We start from the raw sequence: 20,691 nt of genomic DNA, 5'->3' as shown, positions 1-20,691 counted from the left end.
AAGACAGCTATTCTTTTACAAACTGGCAGAGATACGTCAATGTGAAATAAGCCAACTTGTAAGTGGTAGAATTTCAAGACATACAGAAAAATAAGTCTGGGCAGCTTTTAGCATCGATACAAAAGTAAACCTACACAAAAGCCTCACCTCACTGTCAGTCAGATAGATTTAAAACACAATCTTGGGTCCAAAGATCGTCTTTACAACAGTGGGTGATGGTGCTTATGGGAAATAGAGTCTTTATCCTGGTTAAAACACTACCAATTCTGACCACAGGTCTCACTGCAATCAGCACCAAACAGTCCGCACAGAGCCTTTGGACTTAGAAGGTTGTGCTTCATGTTATTAAATGTGGCATTGTTGAATATTTAAATTCATGGGGATTATGGAGTGGACTTCTTTTTTCATTGCCAGCAAACCATAGACTGAATAAAACAAGGACGTAGCCTTCGCGACGTCATCCATCTATTCCTGAAGTGAAGCCAATTCGCGGATGCAGCCACATTCGCCGGCTTTGAGTTTTTCCTTTGAGCAGCTACAGGGCGCCCAACAGTCTCTGATTGGGCAATCAAATGATCCTGATACCTTCTAAAAAGTTTTTTTTTTAAAAATCACTCACTGTACAGTGTGTGCCAATAGTGAAATCAGCATTTGCTGTGGAACAATCCAAATGTACACAACACCGATTCATTTTACCACAGCCTTGCCCATACTCAAGGTTTTAAAGTTTTGCAGTTAAAAACCTTTCACTAGACTGTTTCAAGCAGCAGGTGCAGAAATCTGATTTTGGCACCTTAGTGTACTTAAATCCCTCACTCCATCCTGTGTAATGTGCTTTCTGTGTTTCTAATAATTAGTTCAAATTCATTCCAAAATTTGTGTGTCATGGAATCTGGCAAAAATCGTACAAACTGAGTCCCTGTCCTTTATGTCTTATGTAGAAAAAAATCACTGTTTTTATCAGTGGAGTCTTGAGGCTTTGAAAGGAGAGTGTTAAGTCTGTTTCAGGTTTTCAAAACAGTCTCAATCTTTTACATCAAGTCTTCTAGAGGAATCTCGATGTAAGTTTACAAAAAGAACATTTAGGTGACTTTCTTTCATTTGGTGCACTTAAAGGCAGGGAATAAGTGCTCTTACTTCTGCATGAGTGGAGTAATGTGAAACTTTTTGTGTCTGTTGGTGAACAAGAGCTCTGGAACATGAGAAACAGTTGGATCAGATCATAACAGAACAAAGAGTGAGGAGAGAGTTGAGTTTTTCTTGCTTCATAAATCTTGACTGAGTCACAGATCTCAGAGCCACTTGCTCAATTGAGCCTGGATTTGTTGCCGTGTTCATTCTGTATTCGAGAACAATAATAGCTGCCCTGTAGGTCACACTCCACGTTATGAGACCTGGACGTAGCCCGATGTACGTCAGTAGCATGAGTGGTGTGTGTTTCTATAGGTGGAGGTGCCGCTCAGCTCCGTGTTTCCCTCTGACTGCTGCAAGTCTGGGCTCTCTCCCTCCTCAACCTTGGTGTTCTATAGGTGGCGGGGATGAGAGATGGTGTTAACACCTCTAAAAGCGTAAATCACCTCTCCCTCCCTCTCCGTCTCCCCCTCCCTCCCCCAGCTCACTCTCCCACACTGCAATGTTGTTCTCCTCACGCGCTATCTGTGCTGAGAGGTGATTGGAGTCTTCCCAGTCAGATAATGGGCCACTCTCTTCTCTCTCTCTTACACACACACACACACACACACACACACACACACACACGAACACACACACACACACACACACACACACACACATACACATACCTTTTTACAGCCACGGAGCAGAGAGGGAGAGAAGAGAAGGAGACTCATCAAGTAATTAAGGCCCTGGCTCTCCCTTGGAAATTAAAGGAATGGCCCTTTGCTCTCTGTCTCTCCCTCCTTCCTTCTTTCTCTCCTCTTCCTCTCTTCCTGCCGGGCTGATTGCTGTCTGGCTCCTCTCCTCACCTGAGTATTTCACTCTCTCTCAGGCAGCCAACCCATAGTGCATTGTGCTGGTGATTACCCCACTGTGGGTAATTGCAGCGGCGGCTAGCTCGATGTTATTTCCCCCACTCTCTGCCCTTACAGAGGAGGAGGCGCCTCCCCTGAGAGAATCATGGCGTGGGGGTGCACTTTTAGCTGTTTTTGTGTCCTATTGGAGTGGAAATCTAATAAGAAACGCACTGCGCCTGCTCTTCTTATTTATTTATTTCTACTTTCTAGAGTAGGTGTCATGTTTGGGAGTGAGTGTGTGTGTGTGTGTGTGTGTCTGTGTCCAGTGAAACCCAGCAGGTCACACATGCGGTCAGTTCCATCTGTCGTGTCCTTGAACAGAAAAGCGAGTTCAAAAACTGCTTTTACGGCGGCTCACTCGTCCTCTTCTGCAGGGTTCAGGAAAGTCATAAAGAGCGCGTCCACTTCACTACCTGACAGCTTCTTCCACCTCTGAACCCAAGAGCATCAGTCAATACCGGCCGGCCCAGAGATCGTTTTTGTGAGGAGTGTTTTTAAGGAGATACACTCCTCTGAAGCTCAGGACAAGATTCTCCTAAAATTAGAAGATGTATTGATTTGTGGCTTGTTTTCTAATTTGTACTCCCACAAGGATTTGTTGGGAAGAAAGGTTTAATATCGAGGTTGTGCAGATGCAGGGTCATGCAATTTCTCCAGCTGCTTTCTGCTGTATCACTGTTCTGACAGCGTGGTCAGTGTGATACCTCAGTGGATTTTGGAGGTGGAGGTGGTCTAGTTTCAGGATGAAGAGGATCAGGTCCTTTTATAAACTGAAACCCTCTTGAATTACTAACCTCTGCACTTTCAGGGTACACATAGTGATCCTGGATAAACTATAAGAGCGGACTTACACCTGAAACAACTACGAGATCCTCAAAGAGGACTCAGCGTTTAACTCTTACTTGTTTGTGTCTTTGTGAGCATCAGAGCATCACAGACACTTTTTGTCATTGTTAAGAAAGAAATATTCTTTTGAATTGTTGGATTCAGAATCTTGTCTTAGTGCTGAACACATATTTTTTGATGGAGAGTCTCATACACAGGTTGTTTTGTATCGTTGCATACTGAGGAAACATTACAAATTATAAGGTTCAAGAAACTTGAGTGATTTAAACAAATGTACATCTGTAAAAGTTCAAGCAGTTCCATACAAGTGATGAACACAGTTTCTTTGGGTTGGAGAGCAATTTTTCAGTTGGACAAACTGGAACTTTGAATGTTTTAAATGCCATTAAAAACACATTTCTTCCCATACCATGATGTATACATAAACCAGAAAATAAAGAAAAGGGATGCCAAGTGGTACCAGGAAAACAGACCCCAACTTCGGGCTTCCTTCTGTAGTAATGTGAGAATCCACAAGCTAAAAGAGGAATAAAATGATCAATTCAGATATGAATCGATAAACTGAAAGTTCATGAGCATGTGTTCCTGAAGAAAAACTTTGTTTCAAACGGTAAAACTGATATTTTTGAAAAGATTTGGGAAACTTTATGGAGTTTATTTTTTCATGGAGCCAGGACAGTGTAACTTGGACGTAAAAGCTCAACGTTAAGTTAAGATAGTGCCGTTTAAGTTTATAAATCTTTGTATCTTTTGTGAAACAAGCAAAAATAAAACTTTCAAAAATGAATCTATTCAGCTTACAAAACAGAAGGAGATGGTGATGTTGTAAAAACTCAGCAGGGAATTGAAACACACAAGCTATGGTGTAAGTAAATATTGAAATATTGTGTTCAAAGATCATTTAAAAAGATGCTGACAACATGTCAGACATAAAAGATAGATGTAATCTCTGTGACATCACACATTGGTTTTTGAAGATGGCCTTTAAAGCCCAATTATGGCAGTCACCATATTGGGAATGCTGACTCAACCTGGCCCTTTGATAAGCTGATCAACAAAGTGGAGCAGCTACAGCCTGCCTGCCTGTCAATCAACTTACCCCAACCTCTTATTATGGAAATCAGCATTACAAGCATTATAACTATTTTTCCTAAGTGCTACTGACAGATCCTGCACCATACTGTATGCACCATGTGTTTGGTTTGTTCAAAAATTGGTGTGTAAACATTGGTGTTAATGGGAAATTCTGGACTAGTGGTGCTTGGAGCTTTCATGGCTTTACTGGGAGGTAAAGGAGACCAGGCAAGGGCTCAACTCCCAAAACATTAGGTTGCTGCTTGGTTAAACATGAAGAAAACCTTTACAGGGTACCTCAAAACCAACCCAAAAAATGTTACTAAGGGATAAAAACAGATAAAAATGGTGTCCTAGGATGACCTGACAACTGGATAGTTATAAACAATGAAGAGTGACCAAACACATACCCTACCTCTCGTTGAAAAACTGGGGAAAAAAAGTCAGGAAGGGACCAGGGAACACTCTCACTGCTTGCCAAATTGAAGAAGAAAGATAATAGACAAGCATTAACCACACTCAAAAACTGTAAATTTGATTTTAATTTAACTTATTCGGTCAGACAGTTCCATGTTAGTATATTAGGTTAGTTGAAAACAATAGGTTCAACTAAGTTGAACTTGAAAGTATTGTTTTCAACCAACCAACCTAATACATTTACATGTAACCAGTTGACATAGCACATTAATATCTCTTTTTTTAAATGGATTTGTAAAGGAGGAATGAAAACATTACTGGGTGCATACACACACCAGAGGAAGTTCATGAAAGCAACACAGCATGCAATGATGGGAAACTCAAAATGTATGCAACCTTCCAAGTGTTTTAAAGTGAGTTAACATGAGAGGGTACCTCAAAGCTGGCTGTATCTTACATTCAAATTAAATCAATTCTTTGGATTGTTTACAGAAAATCATTTTTGATTTTTTGTGACACTGATGAGGATGAGTCGACCCTGACCGTGTTAGTTTTGGACTAATGTTTGTCTCAAAGTAGTGTTTGGGATGTGAATATTTCATTTACATACAAAAAGAGGACAGGGTGGTTTGAGGATCCTCTGTGTGTGTGTGTGTGTGTGTGTGTGTGTGTGTGTGTGTGTGTGTGTGTGTGTGTGTGTGTGTGTGTGTGTGTGTGTGTGTGTGTGTGTGTGTGTGTGTGTGTGTGTCTGTGTGAGTGTGTGTGTGCGTCTGCCCTCACCTCAGTGTGAAATCCATCAAACACATACAGCTCTCCTCTGACAGCACTGGTTTCATCTGCAGCACGAAGACGCTCAGGCCAAGACATAGTTGCTTCTTCACCTCCCTGTGTGTGCGTGCTTGTGTGTTTGTGTGTGTGTGTGTGTGTTTCTGAGCTGAGGGGCAATGAACAGGCACTGAAAAGAACACAGGATATGGAACAGAGAGAGGGAGAGCAATGGAGGCAGAGAGATTTCATCTCTCTCTGCCTGTATACATATCTGCCTGAATGTAGGTCAGGCAGCCCCAGTCACTCTCAGCCTGGGAGAATGAGATTGCTGTGTGTGTGCATACACATCACATGAATAACGCATGTGTCTCTCTTGTAATGTATGCTTTTTTGTGTGTGTGTCCCTTGTCCTCATGTGCCATATGTGTATTCCTATATATGACGGCTGTGTGTGTGTGTGGGGCTAAAACACCTGTCATGTACAGCATGTGTCACAGAAAATGTCACAGCACAGATCACACTTGCTTTCCTCACTGAAGTGAACATAACCATACAATAGGTTTCATCACAGTGTGCGTTCATGTGTGTGTGTGTGTCAGAGCAGTCAGGCTATTTACAGTGTGTACCTTGGCTTTGATAGATACAGGTACCAGGAGAAGGGCGAGAACAGTCCCCTCTCATCCTCCAAGGGATACGTTGTAAGAAAACCACACACACATGCATGAAGACACACACCTGTAGGAGTTTGGAGGCAGTAGCAGGTTACCTGTCCTTGGTCACATATTCTATATCTGTAACAAAGACAAGAATAGATTGTATGTGTGTCGTCCTGTGCTGTGGTTGCTGTAGGACCTGACTGTGTGTGTGTGTGTGTGTGTGTGTGTGTGTGTGTGTGTGTGTGTGTGTGTGTGTGTGTGTGTGTGTGTGTGTGTGTGTGTGTGTGTGTATTCTGTTGCAGCTGAAGGTCTATTCTTCCCCCTCTTTGCTCTGTCTGTCGCTGTCCTTGGTGCTGAAACTAGCACACTTGCACTTCAGCTCCGTAACTTGAAAACCAAGCACGAGCCCATGGTACAATAAGTGCGTAGTTACAGTGTAACAAGGATAGAGCAAGAATTCACAAGCACAGCCTCCGCCCTGATCATTAGATCCACAAACTTGGTGGACAAACATTACATTCAATGGCCTGAATTCAAGCTGAAGTTAAAAACAGAGCTGATAGAGCAGTTAAATGCAAGTTTAGGCCTGTTTGACTCAGTGTTCATGAATTATCAACATTAGAAACACAGTTACACTCTCAGTCTCCCCTCACGCTTTTATCTAATCATGATTCCTGAGCTCTGTCCTCAGTGGTGCACAGTGATACAGTGGTTGCCTCACAAGGAGACAGTGTGGAAGCCTTTTTTTTTGCTTGCTGTCTTCATGCATGTGTGGCTTTGTTCTGGCTTCCTCCTTCCTTTGAAAACGTGCTCACTGGGTCGACTGGTCACTCTCACAGTGTGGGTGTGTGCTCAGTGGTTTTCATGTCTACATGGTAGCCCTGTGATAGGCCTGTGATCCCTCAGACAGGGATTTAAAGATGGCTAGGTTATGTTTACAGTTGGTATTAGCCATTAAAAAAACTAATGTCAGTCCACCACAAATCAGCATCACCGTCATCATCCAGTCACTGGCTTGTCAAACTCAGCAAACTATAACATAAGCTGCTGAAATCCTCGGTCTTTCACCTCTAGGACAGTTGATCATCAAACGCTGTGGATTCACTGATTTTGCCGTCAGTAGCTTTGGGTTGTAGGGTTGTCTTTGGTAAACATGCTCTTTTCTCAAAGTAGCGCTACAGGCTGCTCAATGTTTCTATTTTTTGGTTTAACTGCAGCAATTGCTGCTCCACAGATACTGTTTACTTTCCTTGTTAAATATGTTTATAGATTTCTTATACAATAATTTTCAGCTAAAAGCTATCTTTATTACGTTAAAAGGTGCAAAAGAGAGAGTCTGATAAAGGAGAGGAAGAGGATCAGTCTCATTTTCTGTCCATCCACTGTGTCACAGGGTCTCAGCTTGGGAAGAAGTAAATGAAAGCAACTCAGGATAAGATATATTAATGAATTTTCTCTTTTTATCAGCTCTGAAACTTTTTGGCCCATTAGGTACTGTTTCTCCTGAAAGACAGAAGTGTTTCTACACATCGTGATGTAATATAGGACAGTTTCTTTGGGACTTTTGTCGGCTGAATAATGGTGACGCCAACATGTTCCGTGTATGTTGGTTGGTCAGAGACTGACTGTTCGTCAGCTGTGGTTCATGTTGAACCCCTTGTTGTGTCTTCTTCTGCTGTGTATCTGGACTTTTCATTTGTCACTCTTTCTTGTCTTTCTCCCTCTCTTACACACACACACACACACACACACAGACGCAGAGACACACAGGCACACACATATAGCTGGGATGCAGGCTGGGTCCTGATGAAGAGTCAGAGGGCTGTGATTTGTCATCAGCCTCCACATGAAGACCTTCATCAGAGGACAGACCCATCACTTACACTCTGATTATAATGACCAGGGGGCCAGGGATGAGTGTGTGAGTGTGCGAGAAAGTGTGTGTGTTGAGGTTGCTTTCATTTTGTGTGGTAGGTGCAGGTGGACTTTTTTTTCTATATAAATCTGTACTTTTTATTATTCTGGCATTAATCTATCTGAGATTATACATGTTTAAATACACAGTAAATCATGAGAAGTCTGACTTTGTATTAACCCTTTTTTTTATCTATACTTTGTGTTGAACAGTTACATATTCCACAGGCTACTTTCAGAGTTTGGTGTAGCCTTTGTTATTATGGTTTGGGAGCGTCTTGGTGATGAAATTCACGCACAAACCAGCCGCTGCCGTACATTTAAAATCACAAAAACAAGAAGCGAGACTGTAGCTGTAGAAACCAGAATTTTCAGAATGACCCGCTGTTCTTTTCTACATTTACAACTCACTCACTCTTTCCAGCGTGGTCCTGCTTTTATTCACACTACAAAAGAAATGACAAAAAAGGTGGAAAACACAGGTGTGTGTGTGTGTGTGTGTGCGTGAGTGTGTGTGTGAGATGAGGGGTGAAAAGAGACCCCCGACTGCCTCAAAGTAAAGTTTGTGCACATAACCACCACTGCCGCCTCTTTTAGGTAACACACACCAGGCAGTGTGAACACCCCTCTGTACGCTGATGGGTGTGTTTGTCCTCAGGGAGCTGCTATTGTTTTGATTTAAGCTGCTTTGAGATAAGTTGGGAACTGCGCGTGTGTGTTTGTGTGTGTGTGTGTGTGAGTGTGTGTGAGTGATGTGGGCCGTCTGGTGGGCTCCTTATGGGGGCCTTCATTCTTTTTGATGGTCCCTATACACCATCAACTCCTCATCTGTTCTCTGCCATACATTCTCTCAATTAGCAGCAGCGGATGAAGAGAAACAAAGACACTCACACCTGCATCTCCTCCCCTCCCGTTTCCTACTTTCTCTCCTTATGCTAAAGGTTTTTTCTTTCTTTACAGCGGAGGACATTGACCCCGTTACTCACTCTCACACCCTCTCCCTCCCCCTCCTGTCCTCCTCTAACTCAGCAAACGATGGAGAGCTGAGCAGAGAAATCATGGAGGCAGGCACGGATCATTAGCTATATTTGTCCCCACTTCCTGCAGAAGATGATAGATCTAGCTAATTACCCCATGTTGCCAAGCCTATCGCACACGACAAGCGGCCGTCGTTATGGCGGAAATCAACGCTCGCCTGGCGCCTGCCGCATAGCTGATGCTATATGACTATTCATGAGCCCCGAGTCAAAGGAGAGGAGGAAATTTCAGATCCTGTCACGGCTGTATGTGAATGTGATTGTTCTGGAAATGGTTTTAATGATGCATGTTCTCCATCTTCTGCTTCCCTCTGTGTAGAAAATGAGTTTGGAGGAGACGTGGTGAGCCGATTCTCTGCAGCTGAACGTCAGTGGGTCACGGTGGAAGCTGAGGTCTGGACCAGAGAGCTGTCTCAACCCCCAAACCATTTCAGGTAGAGCAGTGCATCCACTTTTCAGACAAAAACCTGGACAGATTGTTTTTCATTTTCACCACATTCTGCAGCTGCTCTAATGAAGACTTTCACAATGAAACTGGATTGTTCCTAAATCGTAAATATTGTGGCAGTGAGTTTTCAACTTCCATTATTCCTGGAATATAAAGAAAGAGAGTTAATTGCTTAAATATCAAACTCACACAATGCAGCACTTTAAAAGAGTGAAAATAATGTTGAAAAAAAGCCCAAAAAGAATACAAAGAGCAGTTCAGTCAGTGATACATCTGTCACTCATAATGTTCATAATGGATATCTCTTGTACACATTGTCAAAGAAACATTGAGTCCACCGGTCTATTGTCAGGAGACCCTAAAAACCCAGTGTCTCACCTTGCTGGATGAGGTTTTCAGGATTCAAAGGTTGATGTTTTTTATTTTTATCTAACTAAGAGATGACTCATTGAGATCAAAAACATCTTTTTCATGAGTGTCCTGGCAAAGACGGGCAGCACAGTTTACAAATTTTCTGACAAAGAGCAGCCGTGCATACAACAGAAGACAAGAAAACATACTATATCAAACAAAGTTTCAAACATCTGCAGCCCAAAGTGTCAGCCTCCACTAAGGATGAGAACCTTTCATATATGAAACGATATGTTACTGATGCCAGGTACCTGAAAATGGGAATCAGTACCAATTTTCTGTGCTTTTGTGTTTGTTTATGTAGTCATAAATATTAACTTTTTTAATAATCAAATCTCATACTTTTAATTTTAACATATATATTTCTCAATATATAAACCTGTAATGCTGTGTTCATGTCTAGCATAGAAAATCGCCTTCTCTTCCACTCCCTCACAGTCACAAGGATGCGTTTGGTACGGTTGGTATTGCTGATGACCGTTTTATTTTATATAAATTGGTACTCAATACTGAAGATGGAATTCGGTTGGTACCTGTAAAAGTACCTAATTCTTCTTTTAACTTCAGTTTTTTCTTTACCTATCTTAGTTCTGACCTTTGGCACTGACAGTTAAAAAAACATCCAAGGACTAAAGCGTGTAGGTTCTTGAAGTCTTAATGAAGGCAGCAGTCTGTGCCTGTCTGAGATTAGAGAGTTTTTACCCCCTTAACACACACACACACACGCCACACATCATCTTAGCCCAAACTGTTCTTTTCCAAGAGGGTTTAGAGCTCAAACTGAGGCAAAGAGTGTCTTTTGTTCAAAACAAACTGCTAAGGTTAAGACATCCAAAATATCTGGCTATGACCGAGATTATTCAAAGGCCTACTCCAGTGATACCTGAATACCAGTGCCTGACTCTGTCCATTCCATTCTTGAGCTGGTTTCACTCACACAGTGCACTAAAGGAAATTCCCCCAAAGGCTGGATGTGTGCACACAAACGAGCAAATATTTTCACCTCAACTTCACCAAGACTTCACTCCTTTTCTGCTTTATAGTCTGCACTGCTCGTCCCAGCTGTCAGGATATTGTTATCAAATGTTTTTGTCTTCCTCAAAAGTCCTTGTATACATTTAAAAGATATGAGAACTTGGAGTCTCTGTGAGGACGATCCGTTCAGTGTTGATTGCAGTGACACCTGTGGCCAGAACTGGTTGTGCTTTTCAGGGATAAAGACTCTGTTTCCATGAGCACCTCCAACCACCTATGCACTTGTTTTGGAGAGCGGGTCTTTTTAAACTACTTCTCTTTGTTCAGTATAATTTTTCTCAGGATGCAGGTGACGAGGTAATGTGTTTATTTGGAGTTACGTAGAACTATTGTTTGAAATTTAACAACAACCAAACTTTGAAAACTAAGTTTGTAGTTAAGTGTCCAGAAGGTGAAAAAACTATCTGTTTGGTGTCTGTACCATGTAACGTTAGTGAAATGTCCTACCAGAGCTCAACTAACAACTCCAACCAGGCAGAGCTAACGTAACCTCACTCTTCATTTTATTGATAGACTCTCAAGTTTGAACAGACCACTGCAGAATAACTGCTGACTGTTTAACCTGTGTTTTAGCCCATGCTCTGTCACTCTCCAGCTCAGCTTTCCTCTGCTCTTCTGTCCTTTTTCTTTATGTCAGTCCTGCCCCAGTGTCCACCATTAGGAATGTTGAGAAATAACGTTATTGTAGAATATATATCTATTGGGGCTGATAATTTCATTTTAAATTGTGGATTACGAACTGAAAACAAGATCACTCATGAAGTCCCTGACAGGGCCTGTAACAGTCACTTTATCAGAGGACACTTTCTGCACATGCTTCCTGCCCTACCCCCTTACTAAACACAGACCGATATGAGAAGTTCACAGAGTGCGTCTGTAAAAGAGCATTTATAAAAATTCAAGTTCCTGAAAATACCTGTGTTTTGCAGCCTTAGTTATACGTATAAAATGACAACCTAGTACTCTTATAGTCAATTCAGGAACTTATTAAAAGTGCATTAAAGTCATTTACAGACGGTCTAGTTATGGTTACAGCAACATCATTGGTGCTGCAGTGTTTTGTCCCACAGAGATAGTTTTAATGAAAAAATACTTCATTCAGTGTCAGTCTGACCTGTGTTACATAACTGATGAGCACCACTTTGTTGTTGTTTTCCATCAATGTTTGATAAATTACCAGAATCACTCCTTCATCTCAGTGATATATCCATCTCTGAATCATAGCCCTAAATGATCTGTGATGGTATAAACACATCCAGCTGTGAGGGCTTTAGTGTTTTAACCTATTAAGGCAGTTTTTAAACGTAAGATACAGCTCTCAGACTATGACACCAGATCTATGTGGAAAGTACAACTTGTGTTGCATATATGGCACTGCTGGTCTCTGAATCAACCCATCTTTAACGGCATCATTAAAGGTGCAAATAGAAACCCTCCACTTCCTGCTCTGTGTCAGCTCTCTGTCATTACTGAACCAGCTGATAATTTGTCCTGTTGTAGTCAAAACACAGATTTTCTGACTCTAAGCGTCTAAAAGCCCCACACAGCTGCTGTCACCCAGCAGAGCCATTTTCCACACTAGTTAGGAATCACTCCTCAGATTTGAGTCTCTCTTTCTGTCTCCATCAGCCTGGCTCGCGCTCTCTCACTCTGACTGTCAGCGCCCACTCAGATGCTATCTCCACAGCCCTTCACACTCGTTCAGATGCACTTAGCATCAGTTTGGCACACATGTTTACTGTCGCTGGATGATGCACGGCGTAAATACCTATTTGCACTGAAATTTGATAGTGCCTGCACAGGTTTGGTGGCTCCCTGCTGCTACACTGTACAGAATATCAATGCGGTGTGTGTGTGTGTGTCTGTGTGTATTTGTGTGTGTGGCAGAGGGTGGGGTTGGGCGCCATATGCCTGAAACGCACTCTCCCAAAACTTCAAGGGGAAAACAAAGGGAAACTGATAACGATGTGAATTGTTGTGACAGATGTCTGAGCACTCACACCCCCCATCACAACCAGCAGAATCACACAACAACACACACCAACACTCACACACCACCCTGCTAAACGCTTGTTCTATGTCTCAGTTCATATTAGAAGAAAGGCTGCATTACTTATCATGTTCCATTTAAGCAAACATCCCTTTTATTCTTTATCAAACAGCCAGTCCTCTTCTTCTTTCTGTACGTTCATGTCTGATGTCATTCATGTAACCACAAAGACACTTTACTGTATACAGAAATACCTGCACGAGGCAGTTTTCTTTCAAAACACGCCCTATGTATAACCAGTACATATACAGATAACATCCCCAGTTTGTTTTAATAACTGTGCTGAAAAAAGTTGAGCTGCTGTCACATCATTCACATGATCCTTGGATATTCAGACTGTGTCTATCAGTGTGTGGCCAGGTTTGACTTTAACACAGTCTCTCCTGTTAATCCTTCATTCGTTAAGACATCTAAACCCAGACCAAGCAGTGAAAAGACACTGAACATAATCTAAATACAACTGCAGAAAACTAAATATGAAACATTCTTCTGAAGAACAACTTCTGATGTCATGAGAAACAGCAGGTTGTTTTATCTCATGAACTACAGTGCATTCAGTATTCACAGTGCTTCATTTTTCTCCATGCTTTGTTTTGTCCATTGGCGAATGATGGAGACCACAGGGCTCATTGGGACCTTCAAAGTAGCAGAAGTTTTTCTATGCCTTTCCCCAGATTTGTGCCTTAAAACAATCCTGCCTCTGAGGTCTATAGACAATCCTTTGACTTCATGCTTGGTTTGTGATCTGACATGCTCTGTCACCTGTGGGATCTTATATAGACAGGTGTGTGCCTTTCCAAATCATGTCAAATCAACTGCGTTTACTACAGTGGACTCCAATTAAGCTGTAGGAAAATCTCCAGGATGACCAGTGAACAGGATGCACCTGAGCTCAAGTTTCAGCTTTGTGACAAAAACTGTAAATTTATTACTTATGTACATGGTATTGGCTTTTTAATTTTAGAAAATCTGCAAAAATTACTTGTTTTCACATTGTCATCAGGTGTTGTGTGTCAAATTTAGAGGAAAAATATGAATTTATTCCTCATTGGAATGAGACTGTAACATACAATGTGGTAAAAGTGAAAGCTGTGATTTTTTACAGATGCACTGTAGTTGCTACTGCTTTGTTTTAAATGTTTTAAATCTCTTATGTGCTCAAGAGAATGTGAGCTCTTCTTCTTGTTAAGTCCTCCTCGCTAAGAGAAAAAAATACATATATATTAACTACTAAATAATGATATTTATTGAAAGTTTTATTGAAAGTAACATATAAATGTTCTATTTGTGAACTATTTCTTTTAGTTGTGTCTCGTCTCTCAGTGTGCTCAAAAGTCCTTGTTCCATCATTACACTTACAAACTCAAACCTCAACTATATCTTGATACCAGATAATAATTAGTCAGTTTTCTGCAATGTAACATGCTGCTTCTGATCAAGAAAATTTTCTCCATCAGGGGGCGATGTGAGGAGAATGTGTCAGGATTTTTTATGGCAGGATCAGGATCTGGAAATTGTTTTTCATATTTAGACTATTTTGAAACAACGTTTTTAGCCCCATTTATGTCTCTTCCTGCATTCTGAACTATTTTTCTGCACCATTTCATAACTTCAATCTAGTCTTGTGTCCTCTGATGTGTTTTTTTTAAACCCTTAAGTTTTCACATCATGATAGATGAATTCATTTAAAGTTGTCAGGTGTAAGAGTTCTTGATTTTCTGCAGAATGTACAGAGCTTTGGCTTTATACCTGTAATCTTTGCACGGTCCAAATAAAGTTTAGTGAGAGGCTACTAGATATACTTTGGTTTGGTTTTTGACCATGACAGAAAATATGAATGTACACCTAGAACTACATTGTAAGGGGACTGACTTTGGACAAGCCTGCATTACCCTGTAAATGAAATGAGATATGGTATGAACTGGGGTTTCATATTTTTCCCTGAAAATTGGAGGAATCAGATCCTAGGAAAATACAATTAGTTTCCTGGGAATCCCATTAAACTGCATTTTTTTATGTTTTTTGTTTGTTTGTTTGTTTGTTTGTTTTTTGTTGTTTTTTTTTTGGTGGTGTTGGCTATATTTTTTGGCAGCTAAGCCAATAGGTCTTTGTGTTCCTCAATCCAAAGATGTTCTCTATGTAAAGATCCAAAGATGTATCTCTGTTATATAAACAAAATTTAGTAACCCATTCAAGGATTCCCTTAACCATTACTTAAAACAAAAGTCAATTCTGTGGCTGTTGATATTTCCGCTGCAAACAAAAATAGTTTACGATCGGAATTTGTATTCAACCTTTTTTTGTATTGAAATATTTTTTTGTTGGCCTTTTGGCCTACACAGAGCCTACAACATAGCCGAAGTCAATTCTCTGGCTGTTTAGATTGTAAGATGCATCACTCAAAGTTAATACAAGATGTCTGCTGTGTTAGCGAGCCTGTGTATTACTGTTACTATATTGCATACCGCAACCTGGATTAACATTACCATAGCACTATAATAGAGGCACATTTTTTTTTTCCTGTTTCCTGACATTACCTTCCCCAGGAATCGAGAAACGGGTTTTATCAGATTTCCCAGGAATTCCATCTCCTGGGATTTAACCCTAGTATAAACATGTAGTTTACATCATTTTAAGTCTTATAAGACTGAAACAAGATTTTACCCCAGTAATGGAGATAAAAGGGAATTATGATAAAGTAAAACTGTTGTTCCCTCTGTGATTATAAAAAACTCATACTAATAGTAAAATGATTTTACTTCACTTGTTAATTGAATAACAGTCCAAAGATTCAGTAAAACTTGAAGTCACTACAGTCAGAGGGACAGAGATTTTCTGAAAGTAATAAAGTATCAGCTGTGATTCATTTGAAGTAGTTTAAATTGCTGCTTGTCCAGATATAGAATATGTATTATATTTCCACGCCACTTAATGCTTCACCAGTCAACCTGAACCTGTGAGGCGTGGATCAGTGTGTCTCTGTGGTTATTCATGTGGGTCTGTAAAGCCATTGATCCTGGCTCTAATTGAGACGCAGACAGAGAGGGAGTGGGCCTCTTCCTAATCCTCAATAAGCAGGCTAACCTTCATTACAGCCGTGACATTTTCCCATGGGCTGCTAAGAGCGAGGAAGAGCCAGACAGAATGTGAAGGGCTCTCTAACATATGGCCAGCTGCAGAGGTGTGTGCACGCTTCCTGTTTCACTCTCACAAGGAGCATTGAGGGAAGGAAGCGAGGTGATGAGTGTTTCACTGCTTCTGCTTCTGCTCCTGCTCCCTCAGAGAGAGTCTGAGTGCTTCTGATAGGCACCTTTAATACGCACGTCTGTTCACACTCCAGCTTAACAAGGATTCAAACAAGTCAGCCTCACATTATAAAGGACACTGTGTTTCTTACTGAGAGGAAACATTGTGGGAGGAGGTTGAGACCAAACTCTTAGAGCTAAGAAAGGACGGTTTAATTTTAGCAGTTTTTACATCCAACAAATTATTTTAATTGTAGTGAAGATAAAAGCAGATGCATCTCCAAACAGTTGCTCATGTCAAAGTTGCTCAATATTGATAACAGGAGGAAAATAAACACACATCGTTTTGACAATAAAGAACAACACTTTTAAAAATGTAAATGCAGTTCAATTCAATGGGAGCACACTTCTGCAGGGATTCATGAGCGGTCGCTTGATATTTTAGGATGGATACAGCTGCAGTTAGTATTTGAGATAGAATTAAAGAAAAAAAAATAAAGTTTCAGAAAAGATGCACTCACTGTGTTTAAGAGGTAGAGTCCAGGTAAAAGCCAGGTGCTTTTGAAGATTAAAAGTTAAGTAGAGGAGGGGGAAAGCTACAGGGCTTCTTCAGGCTTTCTCACTAGAGCCAAAGATGGGATTAAAATGCTTTTCCTTCCAGAGTATAAAAAAACTAACAACAGGAAAATACCAACTGGTTTTAACCACACTGAGTCTGTTTTAATGAGTGAATCCGTGGAGTCCTCTACCAAGTCTCCCTTCTTCTATAATAAACATTTCAGAGCCAAATTTTACAACTAATTAGACAATAATTAAAGAGGGACTTTTCCACTTTGCCATGTTTTAAACATGGATACAAAAATAGCAATGCTGGAAGTTCAGAATACATGTGTGCAGATTTTCAAATTTCTGCATGTTTGTATGTTGTAGAAATCACTGAATCTGCCTGTAAAACTGATAAACATGCTACTTTCTAATTAAAGCACAAGATCTTTGCAAGATCTTTGCAAGATCTTCACAAGATTTGCTGAAATGAAACAATGAGGTAATCACATTATGATCCTTTGACTGGTTCATTAGATGTTGGAGGGATAGCATCAAACACCAAGGACTTTCCTGTAGCTCCGCCCCCGACAGACATCCAGAGAGCTGGCCAATCAGAGGGAAGGGGGTTTGTGGAGCAGGGAGCCTAAAAGACACAGCAGCCAAAACTTTTTGTTTCCAGACAGAGGCTGAAATAAAGGTTTTCTGAAACAGCAGTGACAGAATTTATTTATTTTTTGAGCTCTAAATCATTTAAAGATACTACAGGAGCACCAGAGGAACAGGATAGAGACCAAAACAAGCACAATAACCCCTCTTTAATGGTTTTATGTATGTGAAACAGAGGTTTTGAGCTTTCATAGTTCTCATAGCTGGATGAACCGGTCCATCAATGTGTATTTAATCACTTAAATGAACACTGAACTGCTCTATGATGAATCCATGCACAGTGTTGCAAAACCAACTGGCTAACCGAATTATCCCAAAATGTTTTTGCCTGATCTTTTTAGCAGTTTTTTATATATATTTATAAAAACAAATAGAGAGACCTCTGAAAGGTAAAAGTATCTGCAAGACTCCAAACTACACTATTCCTATCTATGAAAAATGCACATTTGTTTTAGCTCTGTTTGCCCTTTGGGGGCATCCTTACTCATGTCTCAAAAGCTTGTTTTTGTCATTTTTGCCCCCACCAAAAATGGTGATGTTACCGTTCTTGTAGTAACATCACCACAGACTACAGAGACACAAATAACAGAATCACAAACTGTGTAAACTTACTTTCTCTTCTCCTTGTTCCTCCTATGTTGGAAACATTTTCTCTCCATCGCCATAGAAACACGAGCATGCTTCATGTAAAATACATCATTTATATATAGATGGTTTAGGTCACTGTACCCAAAAATACTTTGTTGCTGCCTGCTACACTTGGAATTTATAAGGTATCCTCATCTTTCATCATTTTATTTTCCTCCTGTTGAAACATTTATGGGCATTCATAAAGAAACACCCCATTAAAGCTGAGGGGCTCTACAGTACAGTAAGTGTGGTGTTAATAAATCATGTTTAATAAAAAGAGACATCCACGGCCCTCTGCCATATAGTCCAAACCCAGGGAGTATGAATATTTAGGGACATCTGGAAATAACACAGTGACGTTCAGAGGCGATCAGGCTCCTCAACAATTTATGAGGTGTTGTTGAGGGCAGAGACCTTCGCTTTAGAGGGTTTGTTCCTCTGACATACACCAGGAGAGGTGTGAGTTGGATAATGCTTACCAAGGTGCATGAAGGAAAACTGAATTCGGAGGAGGAGATGGCAGAGGAACAAACAGCGTACAGTACCTATGAAAGTGTACACCCCACTTGGGTGCTTGTTTTACTCATGAAATCATAGTCGGTGAGATTTGGAGAAAAGAACTGTCCCCATGGATCCCCCAGCGACCAAGACGGCTTTGCTTCAATGTTTTACTTAGATATTAAATAGCTTTTTTGCCTTGGAAACTCTTGTCCAAAAGCTAAATTAATTGACCATGATTTCATGTATAAAAACAACAAAAGGGTGAAACATCCAAAGAGGTGAACATTTTTTGCAGGTATCATATGTTAAACTGTGATACAGCGTGTTTACAGTACATCTTTTTCTTTTTTTTTTCTTTTTTTAAATAGAGTTTCAGTAAACTGTTGAGGTCTTTTTTTATTTTTTACATTTCTAAGACATGAAAAAATTCCAGATATTTTTGTTTTAATTAATTTAAAAAAGAGGAAAAACTGAACATAAACCCCAAAATGGTGTTAGCAAAAGCTTTTGACTGATTCCCAGAAAATATAAATACGCGCAAGCCTTTCCCCTCCAGGTTTCTGTAAATCAACAAAACCAATTAAGGTTCCTGTCATTTTATAAGAACAGCACCAAACATCCAAATCATTGAACAGATTATTCGGAGCACAATAATCTGGGTCTATGAAGAGGGATTTTGCACTAGCCTGTTTTCCATTCAACTATGCTTCATCGGTTGGTATATTTAATTGTAACAGTTGATCAGGATTAGCATCACTTGTCTCATACTGACCACTCAAAAGGGCAAAAAGGTGAGGGCTTCTAGTATTATCTTGTCAATAAAACTGGTGAAGGAGAAACTGATCATCAGCATTTGTGCAGATGAAGCAACAGTCTCTTCCTGAATGACCTCAAAGTGGTCAATAAAGAGCCTAATAATAGCTTTAAGACAGGTATCTTACACACAAGTCCTGCACCAGTTTGTAACAGTCTCCTAGCCTCACCCCACTCAAACCATCTCATGCACCTGGCACAAAGAGAGGAACGTTAAATGGACCCAATAACAGAAGAATCAAGAGTTCTTGAAACATCTGTTATAACCTTGTGGCAGTGAAGCTTTGAAGCTGAGCTTTTCACTGAAAGAATTTAAACAGCGGACACAGGCCCCAAATGGTTAGATCAGCAGAAGATGATACATTTATAAACTAGAAATAACTTATTACATTAATGAAACATTAGATTATTATAAAAGTGGTTGTATCGTAAAATGTAGTAATTAGTAAAAACAGGAGGCCTTAATCAGTTTGCTAACGGATTCATTTGTGAGTCTGTGCTAACAAAATAAAAGCCTTTGCACAAATATGCATTGATTTCAGATGTTTCAGAAATAAACACCTGATATCGTCCTCATTAAAGCCAGTGATACACTGAATATTGACTGGTTATTGAAGAGGCCCGTATAAAAGAGTCGTAATAAATTCAGCGGGACAGCTGTATCGGAAAGAGATTTTTTTAGGTCTCATTTACTCTGCAGTGATTGAAGTTAGTATTAAAGATCCAAATGTTCTCCTGTCTCATCTATTTTTAACATCAAATCAAAAGAAAAGCAAATGTGAAGATGACTTGAGACAGACTGTCCGTCAATCATCTTTAGGAAATGTTACATCTGAGTGTTGCAGACATCAAATTCATGTTCGACACGGAGGAAAAAAGCTCTCTGAACGTGAGCGTGTATCCAAATTAGGGATAATTGTGTGATGCTGTCTGCTTTGTGTTTAACAGCTTGTTTGTTGCTTCTCTGCAGATGGAGGTGGATGCAGACGATAAGCGCCATCGCACACGCTCCAAAGGTATCTGCACCGATACGCACACACACACACACACACACACATGCACAGCCGCACAGCCATTCAGGGTGACCTTCACTCCCCCAGCTCACAAACACTGCTATGCACAGACTCAAACACGCACATTTACTGTACACACACCGCTGCACAAATCCCAGACTGCCACAGTTGATTTGGCTTTCCTCACTGCTCCCTCCTCCTCCCTCTTTCTCTGCTCTGTCTCTTTTTTTAGATATATTTTTAAAAACTCCAGGAGTTTCGTAAGAATGAAACGTCTGCCACAGTAACATCCAAAAAAAACATATTCACAAAAAAGTACAGAGAGGAACAAACCGTTCCTTTATGCCTCAGTGTTTATCTAAAAGCTAATAACACATGTTTTTTCTTCTTATTTTGGCTAATTTTCTCCAGAGAAAAAATGTTAACAATCCCAAATTAGAGAAAATTTGCACTTTTAATCACACACGCACTCTCACTCACACACACACTAATTAGAGATGTAAAAATACACTCGCAACATGTTGACTCATTACACTGGGTTGATGATACTTTTATTTTTACGATCTGAAGCTCGAAGCATCACAATTT

The 20,691-nt window shown here is 40.4% G+C and overlaps 1 protein-coding gene across 8 annotated transcripts in view; it reads left to right on the top strand.

Moving 5' to 3' along the window:
* myt1lb (myelin transcription factor 1-like, b) overlaps nt 1-20,691 on the top strand; it is a 154,129-nt gene that overhangs the window by 45,281 nt on the left and 88,157 nt on the right. For all 8 annotated transcript variants that reach the window (XM_074691590.1, XM_074691595.1, XM_074691594.1 and 5 more), the window contains exons 2-3: nt 9,065-9,179; nt 20,061-20,106. In XM_074691590.1, the coding sequence (XP_074547691.1) occupies nt 20,061-20,106 (46 nt within the window). In that variant the 5' untranslated portion in view covers nt 9,065-9,179. The remainder of the gene's footprint in view (nt 1-9,064; nt 9,180-20,060; nt 20,107-20,691) is intronic.

The sequence above is a fragment of the Halichoeres trimaculatus genome, unplaced genomic scaffold, assembly GCF_033239565.1.
Source record: "Halichoeres trimaculatus isolate MK-OKI-2021-1 unplaced genomic scaffold, fHalTri1.1 fHalTri1_scaffold_17, whole genome shotgun sequence".
Lineage (NCBI taxonomy): Eukaryota > Metazoa > Chordata > Actinopteri > Labriformes > Labridae > Halichoeres > Halichoeres trimaculatus.
The sequence above is the reverse complement of the archived record's forward strand: the minus strand, read 5'-3'. Positions and strand labels throughout refer to the sequence as shown.